The sequence below is a fragment of the Pongo abelii genome, chromosome 6 (assembly GCF_028885655.2).
Source record: "Pongo abelii isolate AG06213 chromosome 6, NHGRI_mPonAbe1-v2.0_pri, whole genome shotgun sequence".
In the NCBI taxonomy this organism is placed as follows: Eukaryota; Metazoa; Chordata; class Mammalia; order Primates; family Hominidae; genus Pongo; species Pongo abelii.
Genome location: NC_071991.2, coordinates 148,306,142 through 148,322,140, shown reverse-complemented (window position 1 = coordinate 148,322,140; position 15,999 = coordinate 148,306,142). Strand labels below are relative to the sequence as shown.

Genomic DNA, 15,999 nt, shown 5'->3' with positions numbered 1-15,999 from the left:
ACGTCTGTGCGAGTGTGTGCACGTCTGTGTGTGTGTGCACACCTCTGTGTGTGTGCACGTCTGTGCGAGTGTGTGCACGTCTGTGCGAGTGTGTGCACGTCTGTGTGTGTGTGCACACCTCTGTGTGTGTGCACGTCTGTGCGAGTGTGTGCACGTCTGTGTGTGTGTGCACACCTCTGTGTGTGTGCACGTCTGTGCGAGTGTGTGCACGTCTGTGTGTGTGTGCACACCTCTGTGTGTGCACGTCTGTGCGAGTGTGTGCACGTCTGTGTGTGTGTGCACACCTCTGTGTGTGTGCACGTCTGTGCGAGTGTGTGCACGTCTGTGTGTGTGTGCACACCTCTGTGTGTGTGCACGTCTGTGCGAGTGTGTGCACGTCTGTGCGTGTGTTTCCTACACACATGGCCCTGTGCCCTCCCGCAAGAAGCAGCACACAGAGTGAGGCTCTGAGGGTTTATTGTCTGCCCCAGTGAGGCTCCTGGGCTTCCTGGGAGGAACTGGGGGAGGAACTGGGGGTTGGTCACACAGGTCTGTAGGTCCCATTGTAGCTAAAAGGGGGAGGCATAGAGCAGTCCCTGTCCTCAGGGATCCAGCGCTGGACGTAGTTGGGGCCGTTGTCCCGAGGCCACACGATCACAGTGTCTCTGGATGCCAGGGAGGGGTCCTCTGGGAAGAAGTTGAATGGCCGGAGCAGGAAGCCCACGGAGTTCCCAGGTGTGGCTGTGTTGGGAATGTCCTCTGAGTGCGGGATGTGCAGGAAGCCCACCGTCACCCAGGCCACCAGGTCCTGCAGGAGACAGGGTGGGTTTCAGTGGGCAGGGCTGAGTACTGACCACTGGAGGCCACTCTAGCCTTTGGTCATTTTCAGTTCTGCCTGGAAACTTGCTGAATTCCTCTCCAGCCCCTTTTTAAAGAGATGAGCAGCTCTGTTGTGACCTCTGAACTTGCCGTCCACACAGCAAGGCACAGCTCCTGCGACTGGGGACAGATCTGGGCAAAGGGTGGTTGGGACTCCCTGATGGTGATGAGGATGGTCCTGGGCTGAGCTGGAAGGAGGCAGGGCCAGCACTGGGCAGGGCTGGGGACAGGGCAGTACCTCATTTTCAATGTTCTCATTGTTGTGAAGAAACTTCTCAAAGACCACGGGCGGGTCCCAGGGGTCGTTCTGGTGGTAGATGCTGCTGCTGCACAGCTCCGATTCCCGGTACTTGGTCACTGCCAGGGGGTACCTGCGAGGCAGAGGTGAAGCAGCTTGGCTCAGGGCCCTGGGCTGGCCCCCCTCAGCCCCGCCCAGGGAACAGCTTCAGGGTCAAAATAGAGGAAGATGATTGCCTTCCCCAAGATGAGAGATCATCTCTTCTGGGAGTCGGCAGGACGGGCTGCTGTTAACCGAGGTTCAGGTGACCCACAGGAGTTCTCCCCGCCCCCCTCCCCAAGTGCACAGAGGCACAGGCCCAGAAGAGCAGGCAACCCTTGCACAACACAGGTGTGAGCTGCATGGGTCCTCTTTCTCTCTCTTTCCTTCCTTCTTTTCTTTTTCTTTGTTTTTTTTGATGGAGTTTTGCTCTGTCACCCAGGCTGGAAAGCAGTGACGTGATCTTGGCTCACTGCAACCTCCGCCTCCCGGGTTCAAGTGATTCTCCTGCCTCAGCCTCCTGAGTAGCTGGGATTACAGGTGCCCACCATCACACCTGGCTAATTTTTGTATCTTTAGTAGAGACAGGGTTTCGCTGTGTTGGCCAGGCTGGTCTCGAACTCCTGACCTCAGGTGATCTGCCCACCTGGGCCTCCCAAAGTGCTGGGATTACAGGCATGAGCCACCGCGCGCAGCCCACAAGTCCACTTTCATTTGGAGTTTCTTCCGCCTCTGCCACCGTGAGACAGCAAGACCAGCCCCTCCTCTTCCTCTTCCTCACCCCACTTAAAGTGAAGGAGACGAGGATAAAAACCTTCGGGATGAGCCACTCCCACTTAATGGATTGTAGATATATTTTCTTTTCCTTAGGATTTCTCTTTTTTTTTTTTTTTTTTTTGTGACCGAGTCTTGCTCGGTTGCCCAGACTGGAGTGCAGTGGTGTGATCTCGGCTCACTGCAAGCTCCGCCTCCCGGGTTCACACCATTCTCCTGCCTCAGCTTCCCAAACAGCTGGGACTACAGGCGCCCGCCACCATGCCCGGCTAATTTTTTGTATTTTTAGTAGAGATGAAGTTTCACTGTGTTAGCCAGGATGGTCTTGATCTCCTGACCTTGTGATCTGCCCGCCTTGGCCTCCCAAAGTGCTGGGATTACAGGTGTGAGCCACCGCACCCGGCCAGGATTTTATTAATAACATTTTCTTTTCTCTAGCTTACTTTATTGTAAGAACACAGTATCTGACACATAGAACATACAAAATATGTGTTCACGGAATGTTTATGTTAGTGGTAAGGCTTCCGGTCAACAGTAGGGTATTCATAGTTACGTTGTGGGGAAGTTATAGTTATGCTTGACTTTTTTACTGCATTGGGGGGTTGGCACCCCTAACCCCCATATTGTTCAGAGTCAATTGTACACACAGATATACATATACATACACAACACGCATGTGCGCCCAGATACAAAACCACATAGACCAGGAACCCCATAGACACAAACACAGACAGACACAGACACACACACTGAGGGGAGCCCCTGACCCTCCCCCAGACCCCCTGGGTCTTCCTCACCTTGCCCAGGTGATGGCCTGCTCCTCCTGCCAGCCTGGGGGCAGCACCTGGTCGGCCATGGAGTGGATCTGCAGGCGGTAACTGCGCTTGTGGCCCCAGGGGTTCTCCTGGGGGCTGGTAAAGAGCAGGTACCTGGGCAGCTTCCTTTTGAAGCGGAAGGCCGCCTGGCGCTCCCGGGAGTACCGCGTCTGCTCCAGGGTCGGCTGGACCACGCGGTGTCTCGGGCTCCAGGGGTTGGTGATGTTTTCTAGCTTCATCTGCAGTGTCTGGAAGCTGTTCTTGGTGCCTGGAGGTATGCAGGGAGAAGGAGAATGAGAATCAAGCTGCCAGAACTGAAACCTCCTCATTCTGCCCCAGGATCTCCATCCTCCACCACATCCAACAGCCAACTGTCTGGAATAACCGGGATGTTGGGGGATGCCCTGGGCGGCTGTGGTGATTCCATTACCACTCTGGGAAGTTCCTCTCAAGAGCTGTGCTCATGCCCATCTGCTGTGGCTGCAATCCCAGAGAAGGGGCACCCATTTTTCTCCAGGCATGAGAGGCTCTGTCCAGAGAGGTGACTGGGGCTGAGGGGTAGGAGCCGCCTGTATGGTCCTGGTGGCCTTGTTGGGTCTGGCAGCATCAGTCATTCTATCCATGGCATTCTTTTATGGTGACATCATCCAGGAGACACCCTGAATATTCCCAGACAATACTACACTCCATCTCAGAGCGCTAACAGTGACATTTCTTACCCTCCTAGGCACCATCCCCTCCCTTGCCCCGTGCACAGCCCCAGGGTCAGGACAGGGTCCACACTGTTGCATCCAGGGCAACCCTCGGCACTGTTCGCTTTCACCACTTTTCAGGGACACACAAATTTCTAGCTTTAGGTCTTACAGAAGCAGGCTTGGCAAATGCTCCTAACTTTCCACCACCAGGGAGTTATAGTGCTGTCTCCTGGGAGTTTAAGTTATTGGCTGGATGCAGGTGTTTGAACGGGAGAGTCTCGCTTTGAGTCCTACCTGCCACATCCAGGTCTACGCGGTAGTGCACCAAGTGAGTGTGTATGTTGCCAATCAGGTGGGTGTGCAGGCGAGTGCCGTGGCGCAGCCCCTCGGGGGTGTAGAAGGTGGCGTGGACGTAGCCAGTGGCATGCATCTTGGCCTCCATCACCCCATTGGGGTAGAAGATGAAGTCCCAAATGTAATCATAATTGTAGACAGTTGAAGTTGTCCGCAGCACCAGCACCTGGCCCTTCAGCCCTGCATAGAAGTTGAAGCCACCTTTAAAGTTGGAATTAAAGTGCCGCCGAAGGGGCACCCCTGTGGGCATTTCAAAGAGGCAGAGGGCTCGGGGATAATGGACCGGGTCATCGGCATCATAGTAGTGGAAAGTGTCCAGGAAGGTGGCGGTCTCCGGGCAGTCGATGCCGGGGGCTAACTCGTGAGTGACGCTGCCCAGGCCCCAGCCGACATCGAGGTACTTGGTCTGCATGCCTGCAGGTGTGTGTCCTCCGTACAGCGCGACTGCCTCTTGCACGCTGACCTCATAGGCAATGCGCTCTCCGCCAAAGTGCACGTTCAGGACCTGCAGCCCGGAGGAGGAGCGCAGCCGGAAGGCGAAGCTCCAGCCCCCGTAGAGCACAGCGTTGCCCTCCAGCCTGAAGCGAGGGCCGTGGGGCTGGACCAAGCGGGGGCTGCTCACATGGATGGGGCTGGGGAAGTCCCCGCGGGGCTTGTGGGAGGAGAAGAGGGGCGGCTCCTCCGTGCTTTCATGCCCCTTGCCCCCAGGCAGTGGGTCCTCCAGGACCACCACGTCCACCTCTCCATCTGCATACTTCTGAGCCAGTTCCTCTGGGCTCCCATAGAACTTCCCGTTGTACCACACCTGCTCCACGGCCCAGTGCCGGGCATCTGTGCTCCCATGATCCACGAGGAGCTCCAGCCCAGTGGGGTGCAGAAAGTAGCCTTCTACATAGCGCTGTATGATAAGCCAACTGCGGCGCTGGCCAGAAGCCACACCCCGGGGGGCCACATCAGTGAAGGTCAGGCATCTGTCATGGCAGTCTTGGAATGAGAAGCCTGTGGTATTGAGGAAGAACTGATGCAGGGGCTTGGTGGCTTCCTGCAGGGTGTGGTAGAGGAGGGCATACTCTGCTGTGGAGATGGGCCTTGATGCCCAGGAGAACTGGTGCCCAGGCCTGGGGGACAGTGCTCGCATGTAGCAAGGCCCTGGCAGGGGCCCCACAGCAAACTCTGTGACATTGGGATGCTCCTGGTCACCAAAGAAGATGACGGCACGGGCTTCCCGCACAGGATGACTTTCACCTTTATCCAGAAACCTCAGCACATGGTACTTCTTGGGCAGCAGCATCTCAATGAGAAACACGGTGTTCTTGGCCATGGTGGTGGTCCTGGAGGGCTGCAGCCTCAGCTCCTTCTTGGACCAGAGGAAGCTGTGCACTGCCTTCAGCTCTTGGTTGCTTAGGTCTGAAAACACCCCTGCCTTCCTGTGCAGAGTCCCTGGGGAGGGCTCCGCCATGGCCATCTGCAGCATCAGGATGGCAGCCACGGCCCAGCCCAGGGCCGGCATCTCTCGCTCCATGGCTCTGGAATGCAGTAGAGGAGATGAACTTAGTTGTCTTATGGGCAGAGATGGGCTTCCCTCAGATTAGGGCCATGGAATTTTCCTATGGACTGAGCTTCCTCCCCTTGCCCTGCCCCAAGCTGGAGGCTGTCCTGGGGCAGCTGGGGCCCCAGACATAGTCCCCAGTGCTGTCGGGCTGCTGCCTGTGCATCCATCCATTTATTTCTGCCCTCTCCTCACTCCTCTGTAAATGTCCTCCAGTCCTGCAGCCTTCCTTACTCAGGGGAACGCTCTTGTTTTTGTGTATTATTTCAGCCAGGGGTGCCGTGAGTCACAAAGGCCAGGCTGGGCCCCTGAACATGCCCCCAGGTGCTTCTTGTGTCCTGGAGAAGACACCTGTATTAACAGCACAACTACATTTCTGACACAACGAAATACCTTTTAGGTAGAGAGATTTTGAAATTTAGTGTAGAAATTCAAAGGTAGGCTCTGGAGTCAGGCTGCCTGAGTCAAGTCCCAGTGACTCATGCCACTAGGACTTGCTGTGTGGCCTTGGGCACGCTGCTTAAACTCTCTGGGCCTTCATGTTCTTAGTTATAAAATGAAAATAACGACAACAGTGCTTAGCTCCTAGGGTTGTGGAGAGAAATCAAACAGTAAATATAAAGTGTTTGTAACAATGTCTGCCATATAGGAAATGCATGAGAAATGTTAGCTGCTCTTCTTGTTAAATTAAATACAGGCTATTGACACCAGCACATTTAAAGTTTTACACAATGTAGAGTGATTCAGGTGTGACTAGGCTGCAGACTGATGGCTTTGGGGGTGAGGTAGAGGTGCCCAGTCCTGCCCAGCCTTCTTTGTGCCCCATTCACCTCTCTTGTCCACCCAAGGCTACTAGGAGGGGACCTCAGGGAAGGGTTCATCTTAGGAAGATGCCTTTTCCTTTCTCAGGGAGGGTGGGTCAGGGTCTTCACCTCATAACCCCATTCCCCAAGCAGCTGTAAAATCCTGTGCTTGTAGATGTGAGCCTCCTGCAGGGCTGGGAGACGTGGTGGCCACAACTCTGTCTTCCTGTGGGCTGTGTGCGGAGTCTCTGGGAGACTGTTGCTCTTGCCTGTTGCACTGTTGCTACAGATGCTGGCTGGAGCTGTCTCCCAGCCTTAGTTTCTCCAGACCCTAACTTGTCCTCCTAGGTGCTGTGGGCCTCCCTGGAAGGCTGCCGTCACCGTGAAATTTCCCTACAGAAGCACTGCCTTCACCACCTTGCACCCCCTTCCTCAAGGCTCTGGGTTGACCTGGGAGCCCCACTTCAGGATTCCTCCCTGTCTCAGGTGTGCTTTTCACTTCCTGCAAGCAGTGCCTGAGCACAGACACTTGATTTATAAGGTGGATGCATGAGTGGGTTGGACTCTGAGAGATCCTTGTTTTCATAGGTAGTTGCCTTTTGCTCCCTAAATCAGAAGCCCTGGGGGTAAACCTGGAGAAAACACGTTCTCCTGTGCAGACAGACAGGTAGCAGAGAGGGTTAATCCACTTCTGTCTCAGACCTCTGCCTGGCCCAGCCTCCTCCCAGGGGGCCCAGGCCGCCTGCAAGGCAGGCCCCGAGGATTTCACCTGGAAAGTCGGCGGCACAGAGTATGAGGTGTAACTGAGGTGCAGCAGCTCCACTTTGGGTGTGTCGTGGAGTGACCCACTGAGGAAACCTGACCATCATGAACGCTTTTCATTTCTTGCTTTTGTTTTTGGAAAACACATTTACACATCACATTTCCAAAGCACAAGCGTTGGGAACACAACCCATGTGTTAACTAGCGGCCCTGTTTTCCTTGTGGCTTTTTTCCTCCAGAGAAGCTCAGCTGCACATTGCCCCTTCCCACCCGACTCTGGGCCAGTGTCACATCCTTTGCCACCTTTTGAGGTCAGCTGAAACCCCGCACTGCCGAGGAGTGCTCTGTTTTCGGCCCCAACTAACATACTTCTCCACTAGTCCCCTTAGCACTTTGTATTTAATTTGTACACGATGGGCAGTTCTTGATTCATAGATAAATGAAAGGTGTTGGCTGGGCCTGTTCCATCACCCGAGGGCTCTCTAGCCCTGGAGGCCGTGGTCAAGGCTGATCTGAGATGTCCTTCTCTCCCTTTCCCATGCCTGCCTCCCCGAGAGCTCTCCCCTTGCCCTCATTTTGCTCCATGGTCGTGGCCTCTCATGGGGATGTCCCTCTAGTTGCCTTGTCTTGCCCTCTGGTGCTGGCAGAAGACCCTGGAACCCACATGATCTTGGGCTCTCGGACGCCCTGCTCACCTGGATGGAGGAGGTGAGGCAGGGGCTGCAGGCAGAACCCAGAGCCAGTAGGAAGGATATGAGGTGATTCTTGTGTTCTCCTATTAAATATTGGCCAGGCCTCTTTTTTTTTTCTTCTTTAAATAGACTGTTTTTTTTTCCTGAGACAGAGTCTTGCTCTGTAGCCCAGGCTGGAGTGCAGTGATGCGATCTTGGCTCACTGCAACCTCTGTCTCCCAGGTTCAAGCAATTCTCCTGCCTCAGCCTCCAGAATAGTTGGGATTACAGGTGTGCACCACCATGCCCGGCTAATTTTTTGTTTTTAGTAGAGACGGTGTTTCACCATGTTGGTCAGGCTGGCCTTGAACTCCTGACCTCAAGTGATCCACCCGCCTCAGCCTCCCAAAGTGCTGGGATTACAGGCATGAGCCACCAGGCCTGGCCCCAAATAGACTTCTTATTAGACTTAAATAAATAAATAAATAAATAAATATATAGTCAGGATCTCACTATGTTGCCCAGGCTGGTCTCGAACTCCTGGGCTCAAGTGATCCTCCCGCCTTGGCCTCCCAAAGTGCTGGAATTATAGTAGACTTTTTTTTTAATAGACTTTAAAAAATAGACTTTAATAGATTTCTTAATAGACTTTATAAAGTCTGTTAAAAATCTTTAACAAGTCTATTAAAAGTCTTTTAACAATCTTTTAAAGTCTTTTAAATAGGAGTCTTTTAAAGAGGAATTTTAGGTTCATAGCAAAATTGAGCGAAAGGTACTGAGAGTTTCTGTATACTCACAGCCCCTACCACGCAGCTTCCCCACTATCAGTATCCACACCAGAGCCGTACATTTGTTACAGCTGATGAACCCGCACATCACTCTCACCCAGAGCCCACAGTTTACATCAGGACTCACTCCTGCTGCATATTCTATGGGTTATACAAACGGACAATGACATGGATCCACCATTAGAGTATCACACAGAGTAGTTCCACCTCCCCCAAAATCTTCTGTGCTCCACCTGTTCCTCCGAAACCCTAGCAATCACTGCGCTTTTTATTGTCTCCATAGTTTTGCCTTTTCCAGAACGTCCTGTATTTGGAATCTTACAGTCTGCAGCCTTTTCAGGTTGGCTTCTTTTGCTTGGCAGTATGCATTTAGGGTACTTCCATGTCCTTTCATGGCTGTGTCTCCTTTTTTACAACCTCATATCCCCATGTTTCTTTTTGCTTTTCCAGGAAGGAGAAAGATGTGGAAGAGACCTTTGCTTTTCCCAGGACAAACCTCTGTCCCCATGTGCAGTGGCAGTGGGGGTGGTGGTTGGTGAGACTTCCAGGCAGGAACAGGAAGCAAGCCCTCTCCCTGCTCACCCTCCTCTCTGAGCTTTCCCCACTCCACCCTGGCCAGCTGTTGCCTGCCACCAAGCACCCGGGCACTTTCTGTGATGTGCTGGGCTCCTGCCCTCACTTCCTGGCCCTCCTCCCTCTGTGTCCTGTTTCTTCTGCCCCTCACTCTGTGCCCTCCTTCCACTGCTTTTCTTTCCTCCAGGTCAGCCCTTTCTTGACTTTCCCGAATACCCATCAGAACGCACCTGTGTGCTCTGCTCCCAGTTCGCTCTGCTTCCAGCCTTTGCCCTTAAGCTGATCTCTGACTCCTTCTTGAAGTCAATCAGACCCCGCCCTGCAGGGAGGGACAAGGTGAGGCCTGGGCCGGCCTAGGAGGGGCCTATGGCTCGGGAGGTGCCTCTGTGGGCAGCTACAGTGGTGTGAGTGGGTTTGAGGAAGCTGGCTGTGCAGCACACTTGTCCTGAGTCTGTTTCCAGACAAGTGCCGCCTTCCACAAGAATTTGCCTTGGCTTCTCTGTGACGAGCCATGAAATGCCACAATCTGTTAATTTAGATGGCATGTTTTAGAGGCAGAGACAAGGACAAGGGGCCATTTCCTAGCTGGTAGTCTTACCTGAAGCTGACAGATGGACCAGGGCAGGGGCTGATAGAGGCTGGCACCCACAGCAAAACAGAGAATTCAACCACTCCTAGAACAAGAACCAGTGGCAGAACCATTTTGGAGAAGCGGCCACCCAAGACGAGTTGCAAACTTTGGCGGCTTTTTAACCATCTTTGAGACCCTGACCAGATTCAGCAAGGAGGAAGGACTTGGCTGGGAGAAAGCTGGCCAGGGTAGCTAAGGCTATGGCACAGAGCAGAGAGGGGAGAGGACACTGGGGCAGCTAGTGCCCATGCAGCGGGCAGACGGTGCTAACGCGGCTTAGTCAGGTTGAGAAGGGCAAACGTGGTGACTGGGGTAACTCCTGGTTGGAAAGGAAAGAATAGAGTCAGGAAAAGTGCATAGCTCAGGAGTGCCAAGAGGTCATCATCCCCCGCTACCAAGGTCTGGTTGTTCAGGGATTGCACACCGCTTTGTGGTTATAGGGATTTTGTATTTCTCATCATCATCCTTCCTGCTGCCTGCAATGCAAGTCATTTCAGTGTGCACTGGCCAGTAGATGAAGGAAGGTGAACACACTTAGTCAACTTGAAGCTTGCTTGCAATTCCAGAAGGTCGTTGGTGTTTCTGAGGAAGGGGATTTGCCTCACATGTTAAAATGATGATTGATGCAAAGACAATGAAAGCTAACGTCTTTGACCCTCAGTGTTCAAGAGGACTGTGAGTTACGTATTCTCAGTTATGGGCTCACCAACTCCGCAGAGAATTGGGGGGATTTAGATTAGAAGAGAGTTCCAGGAACAACCTGATTTTGAGGACTACAATCTGTTTCCATTCCACAAAGGAAACTGCAACGAAGTTAATGGAGTGAGGACGGATTGAGAAAAGAGACTTGCAAAGATTAAAAGGGAAAGGGGCCACACGCACATGATGGAGTCAGACCCTTTCACGCATGGAAACAAACTCGAAAGGGACCAAAGACGTACATGTAAGAGCTAAAACTGTAAAACTCTTAAAGAAAACACAGGAGTAAATCTGCCTGACTTTACATCTAATTCTTGGATGTGACCTCAAAGCACAAATAACCAAAGGAAAAAAAATAGATAAATTGACATCATCAGTATTAAAAGACTTTTATGCTTCAAAGGACACCCACAGGAAAATGAAAAGACAAACCATAGAATGGGAGAAAATATTCACAAATTATATATCTGATAAGAAAATTATATCTAGAATGTAAAAAGTACTCTTCCAATTCCATAATGAGACAAATAATCCAATTAAAAATGAGCCAAATATCTGAATAGGTATTCCCCCCAGGAAGATATACAAATGGCCAATATGCACATGGAAAGCTGTTCAATGTCATTAGTCATCAGGGGATGCAAATCAAAACCACCAGGAGATACCACTTCATATCCACTAGGATGGCTAGAATTCAAGAACAAGGTAATAACAGGTGGGGCCAGGAGGCAGAGAAACTGGAAGCCTCACAGGCAGTTCATGGTGAAATGACGCAGCCATTTCGGAAAACTGTCTGGCTGTCCCTCAAATGACTTAACATTGTTATCATATAACCCAGAAATCCCGCTCCTGGGTATATACTCAAGAGAAAGGAAAGCCTATGTCCATGGGGAAACCTGTACCAGAGTGTTTACTGCAGGGTTATTCACAATAGCCAAATGGTGGAGACGACTCAAATGTCTCTCCATTGATAAATGAGTCAACAAAATGTGGTCTGTCCACTCAGTGGAACATCATTCAGTCATAAAAAGGAAGGAATCACTGCTACATGACACAACGTGGATGAACCTTAAAACCACTACAGCAAATGAAAGAAGCCAGTCACAAAAGACCACATATTATTCCATTTATAGAAACGTGTGGGATAGGTAAATCTCTCGAGTAGATGAGAAGCACATTAGTGGTTGCTTAGGGCTGGGGTGTGATGGAGGGATGGGGTGAGAGCTAATGCTTATGGGGTTTCTTTTTGAGGTGATTAAAAAGTTCTAAAATTGAAGGTGATGGCTGCATGTATCTGTGAATATACTAAAACACATTGAATTATACACTAAATGGGTGAATTGTAAGGTATGTCTCAATAAAGCTGTTTTCAAAAAGTGACAGGACTAATATCTAGAATACACAAGGAGCTCTTGCAAATCGGTCAGAAAGAGGCAGCAGTCCCCATGGAAACCTGGTAAAGAATCCCAAAGGCAACTTACAGAAGAGGCACCCCAAAGGGCTAAAGAGCCCATGGAAAGATGCTCAAATGTAGTGGTTACTAGAAAAATGCAAAGCATTCAACAACGAGATATAATTTTTTATGGGAAAGCTGGATGATGCCAAGTGTTAACAGAGATGTGGGGAAACGGGGACCTTATGTGTGGTTGTGGGAAGGGGTTATTGATGGCACAGCCATTCTGGAGTGCACTTTGCAGGGTGTGGGCAGATGAGAGAATTGCATGCTCTCCAGACTCAGGAACTCTGTCTCTTGGAATATATGTCAAAGAGGTTCTCACCCAGGCCCAGAGGCGGGATGCAGACACAAGTGGCTGTGAGGCTGGGGAGCTGGAGGCCATCGGGGTGCCCACCCCCAGGAGAGTGGTCACTGCGCACCATGGGGTGTTGTGCAGTTGGCAGATGCAAAGGCATGGATGTCCACACAGCCACTCCTGAGAAGGGATCTCAGGATCATGGAAGACGCAGGATGAGTGATAGCACGATGCCGTTACACAACAGGAAACACGTACACACCAAGCCACCCACTTTCAAGAGTGGATACACATTAGAATGGATGTGAGGGCGGGGGTGGGAGTGGGAATACATACATGCACACGTGAGAAAGACAAGAGAGAGCCCTTGTATGGGCCAGTGATGACGACATCCATGCACTGAGGTAGAACTAATTCAGTTCTGCAATGGACATCCATAAATAAATAAAAGAAAGGCCTGGGAGACAGACTGAGTGACTGCAGGTCCTCACACCAGGGTAGATGTGTCTGAGGACAGGAACCACCATAGGTCCCGCATCTGGAGGATGCAGTGAGGGCAGGGAGGAACACTAAGTGTAGGCAGGGAGCTGAAGCACACCAGAAAGAATTGCATTTTTTATGTAATGGGGCACATAACGTGTACATAGAAAGATTAATATTACAAGGTGGCACAGAGTAAGTACAACACATTGATGCCCAAGGGCCTGTCCTGCAAGGGCTTGGAAGGAGATTCCCCTCAAGACTGCAAGCCCCCACGCCCTGGGACTCTATCCCCTCTGCAGTAGCCTCCATGGCTGCTGTCACAGAGGACCACACACAGGGGCTTAAAGTAACAGAAATGGGTTGTCTCACAGTTCTGGAGGCCTAAAGTGTGAAATCAAGGTGTAGGCAGGGCCACGCTCCCTTTGAAGGCTCAAGAAGAGGGTCCTTCCTCTCCTCTTCCAGCTTCTGTGTTGCCAGCAATCCTTGGTGTCCCTCAGTGCCTTGGCTTGTGGCCATGTCACTCCAATCTCTGTCCTCACATGGCGTCCTCCTTGTCTCAGTGCCTCTATTTACAAGAACACCAGTGATTGTATTGAGGGCCTACCCTACTCCAGTATGACATCATTCTAACTAATTCATCTGCAATGACCCTATTTCCAAATAAGACCATATTGTGAGGTTCCAGGGAGGACATGAATTTTTAAGGGGATGCTATGCAACCCAGCACACCTTCTTTACCTGCCTCATTGCAGAGAGCATGGTCCTTGGCCAGTAAGTGAATTCCAAGCCCTGTGCTCTGGGGGGCTGCTGCCCCGAGGATCCACAAGGTAGAGCCTGTGTGGGGTTTTGCGATACACGAGGGACTTAGGAGGAAGAGGACATACTGGGCAGGGGTGGGGGTGGGAGTGGGAGTGTGAGTGGGGGTAGAAGCAGAGTCCTGAACTGAGATGTGGTGTGTTTCCCGACATGGGAAAAGGTCAGGGCTGATGGGGGAGTGGGGTGCGGTTTGTGTCCCTGTGCTGAGGAAGTGCAGCTGGGGTGTCTGGAAGGAGAAGGTAGAGTGAGGAACCTCCCTATGCACTTCTAGAGAAGTGTGGGGGTGAAGGGGGGCTTGTGGGAATCCTATAGAGACAGAGGAGACAGAGAAGCCCTCAAGAGAGGACCTGGGAAAGCTGAGGCGAACAGAATCCTTGTGCAGAAAAGCTGGTAAGTCTGTTGTTATATACATATATATATATATATATATATATTTTTTTTTTTTGTAGAGACGGGGTCATGCTATGTTGCCCACGCTGGTCTTGAACTCCTGGCCTCAAGTGATCCTCCTGCCTTGGCCCCCCTGAGTGCCAGGATTACAGGCATGAGTGACCATGTCTGGCCAAGGCCATTGTTTCTGCTCATGTTTGTGCGCACTGTGGCTGGGGAACTTGAGATGTCACACTTGGAATTTGGGCTCTGTTGCCTTGCCACCTCTCTTCCTGCTCCCTGGCTGGGGCCGGCCCCTTCATACTGAAGGTGACCTTGGTTTCTGAGGTGTGGTTCCTCGCTTGTGGGATTAATGATTGTTGACAGAGATAGCACTTGGGCAAAGACCGTATCCTGTCAGTTGTTGGCTGCTTGCCTTTCTTAAGGAGGTCCAGGCCTAAGGAGGGGCAGCGCTATATACAAAGGTGGAGCTAGGAAGCCAGAGGTCACAGCTCACAGACGTCCTGTGGCTAAATCTTGATATTTTGCTTTCAGAAAGTCACAACCCGTCAGAGCTAATTTGAGAGGATCTAGAGAGTGGGATTGTTTCCACGAAACCACAGAGAAGAAACAGAGCCAACCGCGCCTGCACCAGGACCTACTGGGGGTGCACCAGGGAAGCTCACTCAATTAGATCTTTATGTGAATGAAGCCAACATCATAGCTTTTGTCCCTGATTAGGGAAGGTGGGTTTGCAAAAAAGAAAACTGTACCATTTTCCGAGGCAGGGCCATTGGTCATAAGGGGCCCTGGTGAGGTCCTGATGGCTTGGGCAACCCCACCCAGATAGGGGAGAATGTTCATCTCCAAGTGCTAGCCCTGCTTCTGCCACTGGCTGGTGGGCTTATACTTGACACTCCTTAATTCATTCAACAAATGTTTATGGAGCACTCATTCTGCACCAGGGAGACACAGCAACGAACAAACAAAACCAAAGCCTCTATGGAGCTCGGATTTCAGTGAGGAGAGTGTCCAACAGTGAAGCTTGTGAGCCGTCATAGCAGACCTCCTCACTGGGACAGCCGATGACAGGGGCTGGCCCTGGGCTGGCATCTGGGAACTTAACTTTCGGGATCCTGCCCCGCTGTGCCGGCCTGCTGACTGTTTTTACAGACAATGTGATTTGTGAACACCTGCTTTCCTATTGGAAGTCTGGAATCTTGTTAGTTGTGGTGGGCAGAGAGTGTGCCTACGTGATCAGCCCCAACCTCTGCCCCAGCTCTGAGCTTCTACTTCCCTGGGGAGATGCAGGGCGCAGGGTGTGCTCCGTGCAACCTTTACGGGAGGGAGAGCTCAGCGAGTCTGTGCCCTGACCCCTCCAGACCCCGCTGTGTCCTTGCTGTGTCTTGGCTGTGGGTATAACTGTCTGCTTAGTCTGGTGAGTCCTAGTGAAGCTCTGACAGCAGAGGTGCTATGAGGTGTCACGGGTGTTCACAGAAGTGTCCTGTAGGCATTGGTGGCAGGTGGTGACACAGTGTGTTCCAGTGGGGCACATGCTCAGGGGAAAACAGAGCAGGGGCATATGGTGGGGGCAGGGCCTGACCTTTCAGAAAAGGGGCTCCTCTACTCCTCAATGTGGTGAAGGAGTGGGCCACAAGGATGCCTGGTGGCAGGGGCATTTCAGGCTGAAGGAGCAAGGAGTGCAAAGTCCCTGATGCAGAGTGAGGGGACTGCTGTCGCCAGGGGCAAGTGGTGGGAGATGGGTTCAGAGAGTGACCAAATGCTCTCGCCTCCAAGGCTGTCACTGGGATTTTTACTCTGAGCCACTTGGGAAGCCTCTGTCGGGTTTGTGCAGAGGCCAGAACTGACCTGCCTCTAGCAAGTGCTATCTGGAGGTGCTGGGGGAGACAGAATGCAAAAGAGTGAAGGCTGCAATGATGGCAGGAGCAGGGAGCAGGCCAGGAGGTGGTTGCAATAGTCTTGGTGGGCAAGGCTGGTTGCCAGGTCAGGGTTACAGGGGTGGAAGTGATGAGAAGTGGCCACATTCTGGGTATAGCTGGAAGGGAGGCTGGGGGAGATTTGCTAAGGGCTGGGATATGAGAATCGAGAGAGAGGAGTCAGGTGACCCCAAGTTCGGGCAGAGGTTCTGCTCTGCTGGGGCAGCCAGGAGCTGAGTCAGGATGCTTCAGTGTGTGAGCATGGCTGGCTGCTGGCTGAGCCCACTTCTGGACTTTGATGCTGGATCCCAAGGCACATGAGGGGCAAGGGTGGAGGGAGGCCCAAGGAGACCTTTGTGAGGAGTCAGAGACCAGGGCTGGGTCCTCCAGGCGC

The 15,999-nt window shown here is 52.1% G+C and overlaps 1 protein-coding gene across 1 annotated transcript; it reads right to left on the bottom strand.

Moving 5' to 3' along the window:
* Nucleotides 1–439: 439 nt before the first annotated feature.
* Nucleotides 440–9,193, bottom strand: AOC1 (amine oxidase copper containing 1; the record flags this gene model as incomplete). Its single annotated transcript, NM_001133293.1, is given in 5 exon segments — nt 440–787; nt 1,097–1,229; nt 2,707–2,992; nt 3,714–5,299; nt 9,150–9,193. Coding segments are annotated over 4 exon segments (2,268 nt in total). The 3' UTR covers nt 440–520.
* Nucleotides 9,194–15,999: the final 6,806 nt, after the last annotated feature.